This window comes from Anneissia japonica, unplaced genomic scaffold, assembly GCF_011630105.1.
Source record: "Anneissia japonica isolate Jap-2015-1 unplaced genomic scaffold, ASM1163010v1 scaffold1165_len1893470_cov193, whole genome shotgun sequence".
In the NCBI taxonomy this organism is placed as follows: domain Eukaryota; kingdom Metazoa; phylum Echinodermata; class Crinoidea; order Comatulida; family Comatulidae; genus Anneissia; species Anneissia japonica.
Window position 1 is genome coordinate 539,526 of NW_022709613.1, and position 16,161 is coordinate 555,686.

Consider the following 16,161-nt stretch of genomic DNA (forward strand, 5'->3'; position numbering starts at 1 on the left):
ATCTAGAGATTTTAAGCTATCCACTCGGCGCACGTCACATTGCTCTATGTGAAACTTATTAGAAAGTTGCCGCCATGCTAATTTTTGGTAGTGAGATTTTTTGTGCGGACGTTAAGCCTGTTTTCCTTAAAACCGCTACACTGTTTTCAGTGCAATTGTTATACTGCGTAGCAGTGCCCGACGCAATCGGGAAGGCTCCCCGATTCGACCGACCAATCAGCATCACCGAAAGCTGTTGGCGATAGCGTGTAGTGATTGGATGGAAACCAAGCTTTAGTATGAAGAAATGTCAGATGTTACTGGTTTGAGAGCACAAACGGCGTTCCATAGGAGACACTGCAAAGCTGCAAACCAGCTTTTTTTCCCCGTTTTCGTCCGAAGCTGCGGAGAACATGGCCGAACAGGACAGTGGGCAGGTTAATTCGTCTAGTTATGCCGGTAAGCTATTGCAACATTACGCATTTTATGCAGAATAACACTGTTTGTTAATTATTAATTTGAAATAACTAATGAGATTACTACTATTCTTGCGTGCCATTCTGGATTATTAGGGCCTACCCTAGTCATACTGTAGCCTAGCCTAGCGAGGCACTGTTTACAGTTTAGTGTTACACTACACCACCACCAGCCTAGGCTAGGGCTAGCCTGGTTCAGTGAGTGGTTGCTAGATCTAGGCCTAGGGGCGTAGGACAAAGGGCATAGACCTAGGCCTAAGCCTAGTAATGTATGTATAGAAGTAATAGGCTAGTTCATTATTGTATAATGTTTGATTGATTTCTTATTTTGTATTGCATATTTAATATTTTTATACCACAATGATGGAAATACTCACAGAATAGGTTTGCCTTTTTTGTACTTTATTGTATCTTTATCCATGAATTGAATGTTATTTTGTATTCACAATAGGCCTAGTAGATAGTAGTACCTAGTAGGCCTAAATAAATAACTAAATATGCCTAGGCCTAGTCCTTGACACCAATTCATGACCACTCACACAGTACTAAATAAAATGGCAATATATATACAAGGGCAGTAGATCAAAACCAATGCCAAGAGCAATACGTTATCCCAGAATAAGGCCTAGGTCTAATTATTACCGGTAGTTTGATTATTTCAACATAAGGATTTGTTTAATTAATGTTTTTTTTCATGTATAATAATTTATTAATTTGTTATAATGATCATCTTTAAAAATGATTTATATTTAAAATACTTTTTAATGGATTCATGTATTTAATATTCTCGTACGTAGAAATTGTTTGATAGGCCTAGGTTTTTATTTAACCATAAATAAGCATTTAATTTTTGCATTCCGTTAATATTGTTGAACATTTTATTAATTATATATTTTTCAATACTATTATTAACATAATAAACATGCTCAAGAGGATTCCATTTGTTGTAAATGATTAAACCAATGTTTAACAAATATATTCTTTATATACTTATATGAAAAATATGTTATCGATTAATCAAATATACTGTATATTTCAAATGCCTATTTCTAATTTAATAATTTAGTTTAATCCTCCCAAACATAATTTTTTTAAAATTTGTATATTATTAATTCCAAAACATTTACTGATAACATGCTTAAATAGTAATTAAATAATATCTTAAATTTAATTTTTAAAATTTTATTAAACATGATTATTTTCATGTCTTGATTCATGCTGTAGAGTGGTGGCGCTACTATTGTCAGTACGCTCAACATGCACAAGCCGCTCAAGCCCAACAGACCCAGGGACAGGCATCCACGTACAGCACTAGTACTACAACAGCCGAACAAGAAACATATCAAGTAAACTACTCAGCCTACCAACCAAGCTACTCTCAGGTGCCCCTAACTTCAACAGTTACAACGACAAATAGCTATAAAGAGGCAAACAAGGAGGGAAGTGATTATTACGCATCTTCGTATGGTTATTATTCAGCTGTACCAAGTGGGGTTGAACATAATAAAGTGCAGGAAGCAACTGCTAATTATTCTTCTGCCGATGGTGTTGGAAGTTATGCAAATGACAATGCTCAAAATGCTCAATTGGAGAACTTACAAAAGTTAGTTGCACAAAGTGTGGCTGAAGCTGTATTAAAAGAATGTGCAGAAAACTTTTCACAGCAACCCAAGTTTGACAAAATGCTGCCGGACATGGAATATGATAGGAGCAGACGCTGGGAAGGGTCATGGAGGGGAAGGGGTGGTAGAGGAAGGGGAAAGAATGGACATTCATATTTCGATAATCGTCATCAGAGGAGGGATTACCATAATAAAGACGATGGTTACTGGAATAAACGTAAATTTAATGATGGCGTTGGGGATAATTTTCATCCCAGGCGACCTGACGGAGGACATGGATTTAGTCCAGGTAGACATCCTCGTGATGCTTTTAGATCAAATCGATATGATGGCAGCAATCCTGGAATGGATAAATCACCATTCCATGTGCGCCCTCTAGGACCCTCCAATCCCGCAGCTGTAGTACAACAGCAGATTGAGATGATGATGAAAGGTGAGAAGAATAAACGACCTCGAGTTTATGCACCTCCTCCCAAATCTTTGACTTCTCAAATCTACAATGCAATGAAACATCCTATGTCAGATAAATTAAAAACTGGAGAAAATAAAAATGAGGAAAAAGACCCATCAAAAAATGATGATACGCAACAGAATCAAGAAAGTACTGGATCAAAAGAAGGTGAGAAAATTAGATTAGCAAAAGTAAATAGAAATAAAAAACTGGTTTGGCAAATACTGGTTTTAAGCTTGGAAACATTGACGCCCGTATTCTTAAAACAAACTTTAGTCGAACTTCGAACTAGAACTTCATTTAGTGCTAGTTGTATCTTTAACTTCAATTTGTATTCACAAACAATGTAGTCGAAGTTTTAACTGCGACTAAATCAAGTCCTAGTTTTAGTTCAACTGAAGACGACTGGCAAGCCACGACTATCAAACTAACCAATGAAAAGGGATAACTTTAATAGCAGACGAAATTTTAGAGATCCGGTAACGCGGATGAATATTAGGCTGCCGTCTGTGGTTCAAAAACGTATTTCCTCATAATTCATAATAGAAGATTGAGATGATGATGAAAGGTGAGAAGAATAAACGACCTCGAGTTTATGCACCTCCTCCCAAATCTTTGACTTCTCAAATCTACAATGCAATGAAACATCCTATGTCAGATAAATTAAAAACTGGAGAAAATAAAAATGAGGAAAAAGACCCATCAAAAAATGATGATACGCAACAGAATCAAGAAAGTACTGGATCAAAAGAAGGTGAGAAAATTAGATTAGCAAAAGTAAATAGAAATAAAAAACTGGTTTGGCAAATACTGGTTTTAAGCTCGGAAACATTGAAAGTGAAACGAAATACAGTATTTCAATTGGTTTCTATAATTTTAAAAGTACTAGGCTATTTGCTGTATTTAATTACCAAATTTTATATAGCGCCATTATTCACATGTTCAAAGGCGCTTTACATAAGAATACAAAAATACAATACAAAAATAAAAATTTGGAAAATATTATTATACTATATACAAATTGATTAAATAATTGATTTTGAATAATAATTTGAGATAAGCACAAAATTAATAATTAGGAGGAGACAACCTAATTATAAAATATGCTATAAAAACCTTAAACTACTGTACATTTCAACTTCAAAATATATTTCAATCAAAAATAAAATAAATTCAAAACATCTCAAACCTAGTCATTGATTACAATATTTCAGAGGTACAGTAATAGAAAAATTAGAATGAGATAAAATTCTTCACTATATTGGATTCTTAAATGTAATACCGTTGCTATATTCCTTTGCAGATTAAAATGTTTTTAAATCTGTGACAAAGGTTCTTCTGATCTGGGTCTCAATTAATTGAAGTAAATATTTTACTAATGAGCATTTCAGTTTTTCCTTGAATTTTTAAGGATTTTTTCTGAAGTCCATTCCATGGTAATATTTTAATATGAAACAATTATAATATGAAAACTTTTATTGAACCACAGATTAAAAAAATGTTTTCACTTTTTGATCTTTCTATTGAAATCGATTTTACCATTATGATTATCAATGTCAATGACTATTTATAGGAATGTTCATCAATATAAAACTAAATATAGTAAATGTGCAAATAAAGGGAGTGCACTTCTTATCACCAAGTACTAATATCATCTTTGTCATTCTCGCCACCGCTGCCATCGTCAATTTTTATTAATATTATTATTATTATTATTATTATTATTATTGATATTATTGTTATTATTATTATTGTTATTGCTATTGTCATCTGGAAATATAAGAATAAACAAAAACAAAGAAAAACAACCATTATTCATGTTCAATTTTATTGTAAAAATATATTACCATTTACAGTAAGCTATGACATATAAATGTAATTTACAAATGCAACTGTTTCAAATTTTTAACAGATGATGAGACGGAGTCTTCACTTCCACTTGGTTACGATCCGGAAAAGAAATATGGTAAGCTTCTCATTTCAATACTATGCCACTTCTTGAAACTTAATTAAGACATGTTGAGGCATTACATCCATGATTATGTAGGGGCATTTTGTGAGCGGTTGTGATACAGTTATTTCAGGCTGGGGGTTTGATCCCTCGCTGAGCAACTTGTGTCATTGGCAAGGCAAATTATGTTGTTCCTCTTCACCCAGGTGACACATGTAAAGCTAAACACATATTCTACTGGTCATTTTATACACATTTGTGTATCATTTTTAATGAGAAAGATGCACAATCATAAAGATAGTGATGATGATAAAAATGTAATATACAGTAGAATATGATTTATTTAATGGTTGACATGTCACAGTGTTGCCAGAGACTATATTTTACAGATTCTTTTTAATGTGTAGGGGAGGACTACATCCAAGAAGTGAAAGCTTTTCATTGTCATCTTTGTGGGGTTTTATTAAGATGGAAATCTGAAGTTGAGGAGCATGTCAAGACTATTTCACACTACCGTGTTTTCAGAGTAAGGCTACTGCTTGTATTTGACATATACTGTATTGCTATATGTGTTATAAAATATTTCAATGTGTAATCATAAAATATTAATACTTATTAATTAATTATAATACTAATGATTATTTGTGATTATGAATAAATTTAATTTCTGATGGTTTAACCAGTATTTTCAAGTGCAAAAAAAAACTGTATTGTATCATACCTGAACAGGTAGTTACCATAATTGTACAGTACTCCTTCATAGTAATTGATACTGATAAACTTTCATTTGAAAATAAGAGAGTTAAAAAATATAATAAAATAATTCAATATCATTTATGTAACTATTTCTCTACAGAATTGTGAAGAGTGTAAGAATACAGACAGCAAAGAAGTTTTAAGTTCAGAGAATGAAGAAAACAAACAAGTGGAACAGGTTAGTGAAGAATAATTTATCATTATAAATATTTTATGTTTAATTATATATGATATGATATTGGAATGTTGTATTGTATCATGTCATGATGTATTGCATTATATTTTGTATAGTTTTCATTTCAATTGAAAATAATTATTTATTTAAATATATTATTCAATCGAGTGGGAGCAGTTGGTGAAGCGTTTGCATTTCGGTCTCTCAAGGTTGGGGGCTTGAACCATCGCTGTGCATTTCGCTTGTGTGCTTGGACAAGCCATTTTACCTACTTTAGTCTCTCTCCACCCAGGAGTACAAATGTTTACCCGCTTCATTACTGGATAGGCAAAAGCAGTGGTGTATCTAGAGGAGGGTGCAGGGGCGCACCCCCCCCCCCCCCATTACTCCTGTCTCTTATACACATCTAGATGTGTATAAGAGACAGACTAAATACAGTATACCTTTACCTTACAATACAAGCAATTCAAATATTGATCACAATTGTTTTAGGCTAATCACCAATGGTATCTATAAATATTTATATTAGATTAAAACAGATAGTACATTAAACCCAAATACTCTGCAAAGACAGAAATTTTGAATAAGCGGTAGTAACAAGTGTGACATTGGGAGATAAGGATCAGCATCATTGATGGTGATGATGAATATTTCATTTATCTTTGCCTTCAGAATCTAATTATGAAAAGCATTTCACTTATATTATAATGAGTTTACAGTACTAGCTACTGAATGTAAAAAAAAAAACTTAGTGTTACAATATTGATACAGATGGTTAATCTGATTACCATTTAAATAAAAAAATCACTGCCAAGGTTGTGCTGATAATGCAGACATTTTACTACAAAAATCATTTAATTTTCTGTCAGCCAATGGGCTTTACACAATGCTATTATTTATGTTTTAACTGACTGACAAGGAAAATAATTTAGGAGTTGAATTTTCAATTGAAACTAATAACTTGTATATATATACAAGGTAAACAGCAGAAAAGCACCTGCCCAAACAATTCAAATATTAATTTGTTTTATTGCTAAATTATTATTGGTTCATCACAGCCAGTATTTTTTTTAATGTATATGCACTTGTAATAATAAATAATTTAGTATTTCTTCTGTGATTTTGATATGAGATGCTTTCTACACACTTTAACATTCATTAGAATTATGTTTGCTGCCCCCAGGTGTCAGAAGAAAACACTGAAAGCAAAGGTCAAAATGAGGTAAATCACAGATGAACATTCAATTTGTTGATTAATAATTCACGAGGATATCACAACTGTTAATTTTATTGCTTATTTGCACTACATTAATTTTAGGAATGAACAAAATACGATTCATTAAAAAAAATTGTTTTTTTACATCCACTAAATTGATATTTGTTATTTTATATAATGACTGCTCTTTTTTATATTAAATATTTTGAGATATACAAACATTACTTTATCACATTAAAGACAAGCAAGTTCTTACAAGTACAAAATACACAGGTGATATTAATAATTCACATTGTATATAACTCACATTGTATATAATTCACACTGTACAATAAGATTAAATTTATGTTAAATTTAACTTTAGTGTTTTGTGACTTTTTTACAGATGTGTGGGGAAATTAAAGAACCAGCTAAGCAGGACCTTTCAACTTCAAACTAATTTTTTATTTATGATGGAATGTTTTACATCAGTGCAGGTGTAATCCTTTACATTAATTTTCTTAATTTTTCTTTTTTTTCCCCTGAACATTCCAACCATAAAGGACAGACAGTTTATATATGTATGAACCTGGCATATGTCCAAGTGTAAATGGGTACAATAGTTGAAAACACTGATGATAAGCCTGTATAAAAGTATGTCAACCAATCAGGTAGCTATAGCGATGTCATTAGGGTAGTTTGTTTTGTGGTAGACGTTCCTGACTTTGTTAGGGGTGTGGTACAGCTATCTGTAATGGGATATCTTTTGGGGTGCAGATGACTATAAAGCAGCTCTCGCTCAGGGTGGTATGTTTGAGGAGTTGCAAAAGTTGCTACAAGCTAAAACGTGTGATCTAAACGAATCCAACTCTACACCCTGTGACTGCTAGATGACGCGTCTCTCTGCTTATTGTTGGTGGCAGTCTGAACAGATCGTCATTAAAAACGATCTGCGTGTGTTTTGGACGTTGTGTTCTCCATGGAATTACTTCGGTCGACGACTATTTTATGCAGTGAGTGTCTACCTTAGTAGTAGTTACTGAGTTTACAAATTAGACATGAGTCAATGGGCTTATTGGACTGGTTCATTTCGTTGACTACGATTTTTCGTTGAGTATTATTTTCATTTGACTGGTTTCGTAAAATAGACTTCATTGACAACGAAAGTTAACGTAAACTAGAGTGCGTTTCTCAGTGTTAAGTTATCCATGTGACCAAAACAAATATGGCCGATTGGTCAGTTTAGCAACAACAATTTGTTAATATAATTTTGATTACATTTCAGAAAATAAAAATTATAATGTAACTTTTACCCACATGAAGTCAAAATATAATTGTAGGGTAACAGAATTCAAAAACTGGATGAAAACATTATTTTTTTACGAAAAACTCATAATGCCACAAGCCAAAGCAGCCTTTGATTATGCAGCGTGTGTATGACGAAAACTATGCAGCCATTTTGTTTTGTCGAGTATTTACCAGTTTTCTATTCGACTGGTTGTCTTTGTTAAGGAGGATTTTACCCCTGCGCAGGTGGGCGTGATTTATCAAACCAGTCAAATACAACCAATAAGTATGAATTGTCAAGTCTATTAGGAGCTTACTACAAGCTTTTCAAATTTAGTAAGAGCTTGTTTGTATACAAATTATATGAAGTATTGCAAGCTAGGTGTGTTATTTATTTAGACATGTTTTTAGACTTGTACACAATGCGAATAGAAAACTGCCACCAATTACCCTGAATACTCCACTACAAGTTTTCTGATTCTACTATGAGTTGTCAACTCACTGCCTATTTTTTTTAAATGTTCAAAATTTCTGCCATGAGTGTAGAGCTGCTATGAGTCATTTCTGATTTGCTCAAAATGTCCAACAGGTTTTTCCCCCAAGTTTGGCAAAAAACAACAAAATTCATAGGTGGGGAAAAACCTAGGTTTTGAGGGCTGTTTAAGGTATATTACCTACTGTATAAGAGTCAATTCAATTGGCTCATTTAGTTTCATTCTGTTATTGACATATATTCAGGATATGAATATTTTTCATTTTTTCCTTCTGTTAACATGTTTGCTTCAGATTTAGTTAGCAGATGGCACTATATAAATTTCTATTATTTCTATGATTATTATTGTTATCATTATTATCTGTATTATTCTGCATGCCTGGCTGTAATTACAAAGCATTGTACATTATTGTTAAATTATGATTTTTTATTCATGATTATTGCCCGATTATTGTGGCAGGCATGAAAGAAAGATTGGGCTGGAGATGCACAGCTTGTTTTGTATTCTCTTGTAAATTATGATGACCAGTTTAAGTTGTGTTAGTAGCTTGGAATTTTACCTGACTGCATCTTGTACTGTGCTTTGATGTTAATAGCTTTTGATTAATTAAATTTAAAGTTGAACACTTTGTGCACATATTATTTCATAAAATGTTTTAATATCATGCAAATACTATTCAAAAATAGTTTTGCATTTAAATGTTGATGCTTGGCCAATTTATCATAGAAACTGTTATGTTCAAATATTATTCATCTGCAACTGTCTACTTTACAGTACTGTACAGGAGGGGAAAATCATAATCAACAGAGGGCAAAATCATAATCAACAGAGGGCATGCTATATAATCAAATATATGGTGTAGTTGTCAAGAAGTGAATACTGTATGTACTTATGTAAATCTTTATATCAAATTATTATTTATGTATAAATTTAGTTGTTTACATAAACAGTCTCAGTAGGCCTGAAAAGTGAAATCACTGAAATGTAGGTGCAACTGCAAAAAGATGTTTAATACACGATAACTTTGATTGTAACATAATACATAATACTAAATCTGATAGAATTATGGCCAAATGTTGCAAAAAACGATTTTGATGTACAGTTATTATTCAAATACAGAGAAAGTTTAAATTAATGTTAAATGAATGAAATATATTTTCAAGTAATTTTGTTTTTTTGTAGGGAGAACTGGAGCCCCGATAAAAGATCTTTGTAGTTTCTATAGGACGTGGAATTAACTAAGTCTTTCAAATTCCTAAGTTGTTAAAGCTATCCCCTTCCAGTGGTTCTGAGCAACCTTGACCAGGCCCACTTACACAATCCTGTTGCAAAATTCCTGGTGCCACTCCTGTTAAAGAATGTTACTATCCATGCTTATAAGTTAGCCTCCACAAGGTTAGTGTTGAATAATAAATCGACAGTGTTAAGAAGACACACTAGGCCGTACTGTGCACGGAATTGATGGCTTATGGGTCTCTACACAAAGAAGGTACACTGCAGTAGTAATTCAGCCCTCCAGCTAAAATGCAATGGCATTTAATCCGGGACCTAATGATTTCCATGGTTCAGTGCATATACAGTTGCTTGCACATCTTCATTGACATTTTTATAGGTATTTTAAGTGGTGTTTTTGTCAGGTGATTTAATAGAAATGATGTTTTGCCCTACACCTGACATGTTATCTTACTGAATACTCAGTATGTTCCCAGGTATTTTTTGGTGTGAATCACACCAAGGTTAACCCACTAATTCTGTTTCCAGTGGGGTCTTTTGGTGGTGAATTGGACAGTACATCAGGAAACAATCCCCTACTCTTTAGAAGAGTGTACTGTGATCTTTAAAGTGCACATTAGCCATAATGCACGCAGGACCAACGGTTTAAACGTCTCATCCGATGGTGCACTATAGTAGCGTACATATCGGCTCTCCAGCTGGAATAGAAGGAGAGCAGTGATGGGAATTAAACTGGGGACAAGAGATCTCCATGGTTCAGTGCACACACAGTGGCTACCATCAGTTTAGCTGACTGAGCTAAGCTGCTGTCTAAAAAGAAAAAAATCTTGCAAGTGATTCGGGTGGAAAATCAATCCCACGGCCTCCAGAAAATTAGCCTGGTGTTAAAATTGTTTACATTTTCTGTTCATTACTTCATTGAAATCTTTCTTGACAACATTAAATGTACTAAGATTGTTTTACATGTTGTGTTCATTTCTTTGTTTTATATTGTACTTGTCTTCCTGTTTTCATAACTCCAAAAGGTGATTGTACCATATATAATACTAAAGAATAATTCAGCACTCTATATGTTTTACAAGAGCTGTAGTTGTTTAGATTATAGAAAATGCAGCTGAGATAGCACACAACTATGTTAAGCTAAGCCCTTGGTAATAGACTTCACCTGGAGTGCTCATAGCGATTTTTACCAATGACTGCGCCACTATGTACAACTATTTGCCCATGTTCCAGATTGCATATTATCTGCAAACAGTTGTCATACAACACTACCCTACCATAATTGAACACACAAAAAAATATGAATACCAGCTGATTGTCATTCAAATTTAATTACATAATATGGTCATTAAGTAAATGAAATACATAATACAATATTTATTACTGTATTCTACCATCAATAATAATAATAATAAATAATAAACATGTTTTGCACTGATTAGCCACTGGGTCTACAACGTTCATATACATTTGATTTCATATACTAAGCCTAAGGAACCCACTGGAAATTGGTCTTCTAGCTTTCGAATATTAAACCATTGTTATAACATTGCACAGTACAGGTAGGGTGGATGCAGGATTTGGCAGTAGGTGGTGCGTGAGAGTCCACACCATCTCAGCCCCACCATGGTGTGAACATTTTGAGCATATGGATCTCTGGTGCTTGGAAATTGCACTCGCATACCTTACAAATCTTGCCAGTAATTCATATCAACAATAGAATAATACAGCAAATTATTTTTCTTAAATACAAGTTAGGGGGTGCGATCCCACCATCTGTAACACATCTGCATCTCCCCCCCCCCCCAGTACAGTATGTTATGTTACTTTGGAACTGAATAAAAATTTTAAAAAAAAGGACACCATGTTTTTTATTAAAAAAATAAATTGTCCACAATTTAAAAAATGCAACATAAAAATGATTAATGTTACAGTTCCTGAAAATTTCAAACAATTCTATTCTTTCTTTTTCTTCTTTCCAAATAGAATATAAGCAGCAAATATACCTGAAAAAAGAAAAGAAGATGAATGTTCTATTACCCACACACACACAGGATTTTGCCCATGCACAAGTTTCAGAAACCATAAAATAAATTATTTGTTTGCCCTTCTTTTTTTAAAAATGATAAACAGGTTTGGGTGGAAAAGTTTTTTTTTTAAATTCATTTATTTTTTAAAATACTCATCAGATGGAATATAAATAACCCACAAAGGCCTAGAATGGCAATATCTTACATCAGACAACAACTTTAATTTGGAGGGCATCTGGCAAAAAATAAAGATAAATTCACTCATATTGTTTTTTAATTTGTCAAGAAAAAAGCTAAAAAAACCCTTTTTTTTTTCTTTCAGTGAGTTAGGGGTGGGTTTCTACAGGTCCCTCTTATTAAAGGCTGCTTCTGGGACCCAGAGTTTCCCTGCTTTAGCAACTTTGGTCTCTAATTAGAATGATACAGATAAGACACTTGTTTATTTGAGTGGTTGTTAACATAAAACCATGGACCTATTAAAGACACTTTTTCACTTCCATATTCAAAATGAATTCCGTAAGTAAATGAATTGGTTTAATTATTATTTTAAATTCTAGTTTTTGACATGATCTTATACGTGAATGTAATTGGTCTAAAAATAAGTTGTTTTAAAAAAGATTTTAGAACATATACGCACATAAAATGGTAAGGAGGCATACTCCGGCTATGACTGGAATGATTACAGCATACGCCCTTGGTAGGAAAAATTGATAAATAACATGGCTTGTCTCAACAAATGGCTAAAGAAATGGAAAAAAAAAACATATTAACGTAGCTTGATTTAATGAATTGGTGAAAGGCATGCAGAAGTTGAATAAAACTGTTTAATAAAATGGCTTCTCTTCAACAAATGGCTATAACATAATGACATGGGAAAATTGCAGTGAAATGCATGTGGTGAGAGGGATTTGATAGCATGCTTTTCTTTCACGACGTGCTGTGTTGCGTGTTCCTTTGAACATGAATGATATCAGTGTGGTTCGTAGTGTGACAAAATAACTAAAAATGAATTGGTACACTTTCATTATACAATGTATAGTGTGAGGATCGGCTACTTGCTTATATTACAGTATACACTTTTGTCTATGCTAATAATATACATGCACATAGTAGTACAGAATAGAAAAAAAATTGATAGTTTATTAGTTGTACACAATACCATGAATCTTACCAGTATCAAAATCCAGACAGAATAGTAAATAAAGATAAGAATTCCCCCTGCAGACATTCCTAGGCCCATCACTTGGTCCATTCCTGTTGCCTTTAATAAGCAGAAAAGACACTTTTTCACTATTTTGGAAGTGTATAGTTTGCTGTAACATAATCCTTTCTGATTGGCCCACCTAATGAATTGGCAAGCCATGCAAACTACACCTGCACGGTTTTATATTAACTATACTGTCGGTGCTATAAACGTTAACAATTTGAGGTATACACTATTTCAGTATAATGTATACTTATAGTAATATAGTTATATTCACTGTATGTACTCGAGTATAAGGCGATCTGCGTATAAGACAACCCCCGAGTTTGAGAAGGTTTCCGGACAATTTTTTGTATGTCGGGTGTATAAAAGACTCCGTCGGAATTCGTCCTTTTTATATGACTTACTTGGATCAAGCCTGCATTTAGCCTTCAAATTGCCATAATGTCATGGATGAGTGAGTATGCAACAGACAGCAATGCAGATCTAGTGTATTTTGCATTTAGCAAATGCAATGGCAATTTGCATACAGATTTCTCAATGGTATATGTACTGAGCCTGTTGTTCGCGCGGCAGAAGAAGTTGTAAACAAGTAAAAGTACAGTGTTATTCGTCTGGTTTCTTTGTCATCACCAAAGATGCGGTTAAATGCAGTTGCTTATTTTGTAAGTAGTTTGTAACATTCTAATAATACGTATTTCGTACAGATAATATACAGAATCTGACTTAAATATAGTACTGAATGCGATAACCATCAATAGTTATCGTTAAGCAGTGCTTGTTATCCTATGCTATGTGAAACCTAGTGTAATACAATGTTATTATTTAAATCTTTATTTCAGCTTTTGAAAAATTGGTTGTTTATTCATAATGGAAGTACTATCATGATTTAAATCCGTCGAGTTGATGCAATGGTGTTATTATTTACTTTCAGGGCTTTCTTTTTCTGTTAATCACGTTATTACTGTACGATGATGTGGCAGGGAAATAAAAGTTAGATAGTGCATGTTTTGTTATACAGCATCTTCATTCTAGTCACTGCATAGCTGAGCCTCATCCGCTCAAGATCCGGGCAGAAAACCACCAAATAAATACGGGTCTTCGCTACATACCATAACAATAAGTCCAAGGTCTAAAGCTTGTTCATGGATTTCATTGTATCAGCATGTACAATTCATTAATTAAAGCTAATGAAGCAACAACTGCCTTGCTTGGCATTCATTTCTGGCTCGTCAAGACTGTGATGCCTTTAGTTTAGATTCAACAGTAAACATAGACCTAAAAAAATTAAATCACTGTGTATGACATAGGCTAAATATTATAACTAATTTTTGAATAAGCGTACACTCTGGCCTCTTACCATTTTCACTTCCTTGCAGTGAAGTTGGTTTTAAACCCCTAAGCCTTAGGCTAAGGTAGTAAGAAGAGTAGGTCTAGGCCTTGGGCTTGATCCCCTTATAATGGTGAAATGCTGTGCAGAGCGAATATCTAGCCTACTAGGCTAGTAGTAAGTACTACTTCAAACTTGCGCCCGATGACTGTTTGATAAGTTTGCATACGTACGACGTAAGTATCGTTCGTAGTAGGCCTAGGAGTTTTAGGCTCTATACAGTAACTAAAAAACAGTTGTTTGAGAGTCTTGCCTCAGATTCAATCGACAAGCACAATATTCTTCCTGAAAACTTGTGACTAGGTCTAGGCTATGCAATAACAATAGGATGCGTTATAGCCAAGCCAAAGGCAACACAATCCCTCTCCCTGCACCAAGAGCACTAACAGCTGACCACCGCGCTGACCTGGAAAATGGAAAATGTATTGTTGTCAATGCACTTTTTCCTAAAGCTCAAATCAAGGAATAGAAGCGTTTCTAGGTGTTTATGGAACGTGTTGACACTGCTTGTGTGTGTACTGACGCGATGTGTGTCCTACATTGCGTCAGTAATACAGGCAATTGAATTGCCTTGACTGACAGTACAGTACTATATTCTCACGCTATTTAAAAGGTAGACGCCCAGTGGGAGCGTACTCAGGCGCGGACCCAGACCTTCCCATCGTGAGCCATAGCGAAGGTCAGGGGAGAAAATATTTTTTATGATATAAAGTGATTGCAAAAAATAAACTTTTTGCATTGTCTAAGTATTAATCAAAGAGGGACTGGAATTAAATCGGCTGCGCCATAACGTTCTGTACACTGTTAAGTTCTTCTTATTATTATTTTTATTATTATTATTATTATTATTATTATTATTATTATTATTATTATTATTATTATTATTATTATTATTATTATTATTATTATTATTATTATTATTTATTATTATTTATTATTATTATTTATTATTATTATTTATTATTATTTATTATTATTATTATTTGTTATTCAAACAGGCCGCTTATTCGCGCGAGTACGGTATTATACGCTAATTAGATATCTTTTCAATTTCTCAGTATTTTATTTTTTTTATAATAAATAAATAATATATGTAATATATAATAATAATAAAAATAATAATTAAAATATGTTTTCGCTTTTTGATGTAATTTTGGAATAAAAAAATTTAATAAGGTTATAAGAATCAACGCATATGTATAGCCCATCATCCCTGTGATTGATTGTGACATTAATAATAATAATAATAATACCGTACTCGCGCGAATAAGCGCCCTGTTTGAATAACCGCCCCTCTCGAATAACCGCCCCTCCTAACGTGAAAATTTCCTTAAGAGCCCCGTTTGAATAAGCGCCCCCTCATAAGATTTTCTTTTTAGCAAGTCAATAATCCAAACAATCCTGGGACTGTGGTTGTTGACATGATTTGAGCTGTAGAGTGGAAACACATTCTTCTTCAGTAAGTATCAAAATAAGTATATTTCTCTTGGACAGATGAGAGCTCCGATCCCTGGATAGACAGTATATTTCTAACTTCAATCTTTTTACATATTTATCTATGTCTAGTCCTACTCCTCTTTTACTTTTTTCGACCTTAAGCACATTCTCATCTGAGTTTTCAAGAAAAATACAATGATCCTGCCATCCTGCTAATCTCAATCGGCCGATGGCCAACAAGCTAACCACTACCCACCACTAATTGCATCTGCTATTTTGCTGTTATGTAAATATTCAAGCATTCTTGTTATGAGCCATGTTTACTGGACGATTATCTTTTCTAACCACCATTCGTAATGTCCTTATATAATTTTTTTTTCATTCAAAAAGTGCCTCTTGAATTTTTAATTATTAAAATAATTTCCCATAAGAACCCCTCGATTTTCATCTATTTCCATAAGCGCCCCCTCAATTTCCACTG

General features: G+C 33.4%; 2 protein-coding genes across 4 annotated transcripts; one reads left to right on the forward strand and one right to left on the reverse strand.

Moving 5' to 3' along the window:
• Nucleotides 1-317: 317 nt before the first annotated feature.
• On the forward strand, nt 318-8,903 carry LOC117106844. 3 transcript variants are annotated; one of them, XM_033248316.1, is made up of 8 exons: nt 318-438; nt 1,680-2,510; nt 3,097-3,282; nt 4,441-4,494; nt 4,887-5,005; nt 5,336-5,413; nt 6,573-6,632; nt 7,012-8,903. In XM_033248316.1, exons 1-8 carry the CDS (start codon nt 393-395, stop codon nt 7,063-7,065), a joined length of 1,428 nt encoding a protein of 475 aa, XP_033104207.1. In that variant the 5' UTR covers nt 318-392; the 3' UTR covers nt 7,066-8,903. The 3 variants fall into 3 exon arrangements, with proteins under 3 accessions (XP_033104207.1, XP_033104209.1, XP_033104208.1); XM_033248318.1 differs by having other exon boundaries at nt 6,594-6,632; XM_033248317.1 differs by lacking the exon at nt 3,097-3,282 and having other exon boundaries at nt 1,680-2,696.
• Nucleotides 8,904-10,981: 2,078 nt separating this feature from the next.
• LOC117106845 (dolichol phosphate-mannose biosynthesis regulatory protein-like) lies at nt 10,982-14,678 on the reverse strand. Its single transcript, XM_033248319.1, has 4 exons — nt 14,214-14,678; nt 12,821-12,910; nt 12,287-12,389; nt 10,982-11,625 (listed from the first exon to the last, which is right to left on the reverse strand). The coding sequence occupies exons 1-4, from the start codon at nt 14,214-14,216 to the stop codon at nt 11,576-11,578; spliced, it is 246 nt and encodes an 81-aa protein (XP_033104210.1). The 5' UTR covers nt 14,217-14,678; the 3' UTR covers nt 10,982-11,575.
• Nucleotides 14,679-16,161: the final 1,483 nt, after the last annotated feature.

What these genes read in the sequence shown, in the direction of transcription:
- LOC117106844 (XM_033248317.1), top strand. Translation starts at nt 393, where the DNA reads ATGGCCGAACAGGACAGTGGGCAGGTTAATTCGTCTAGTTATGCCG. An exon ending in TAATTCGTCTAGTTATGCCG is followed by an intron (nt 439 to 1,679) that starts GTAAGCTATTGC and finishes TTCATGCTGTAG; the next exon opens with AGTGGTGGCGCTACTATTGT. An exon ending in AAAGCAAAGGTCAAAATGAG is followed by an intron (nt 6,633 to 7,011) that starts GTAAATCACAGA and finishes ACTTTTTTACAG; the next exon opens with ATGTGTGGGGAAATTAAAGA.
- LOC117106845 (XM_033248319.1), bottom strand. An exon ending in CTGTCTGGATTTTGATACTG is followed by an intron (nt 12,390 to 12,820) that starts GTAAGATTCATG and finishes CCATTTCTTTAG; the next exon opens with CCATTTGTTGAGACAAGCCA. An exon ending in ATGCCTCCTTACCATTTTAT is followed by an intron (nt 11,626 to 12,286) that starts GTGCGTATATGT and finishes TTCTTTTTTCAG; the next exon opens with GTATATTTGCTGCTTATATT.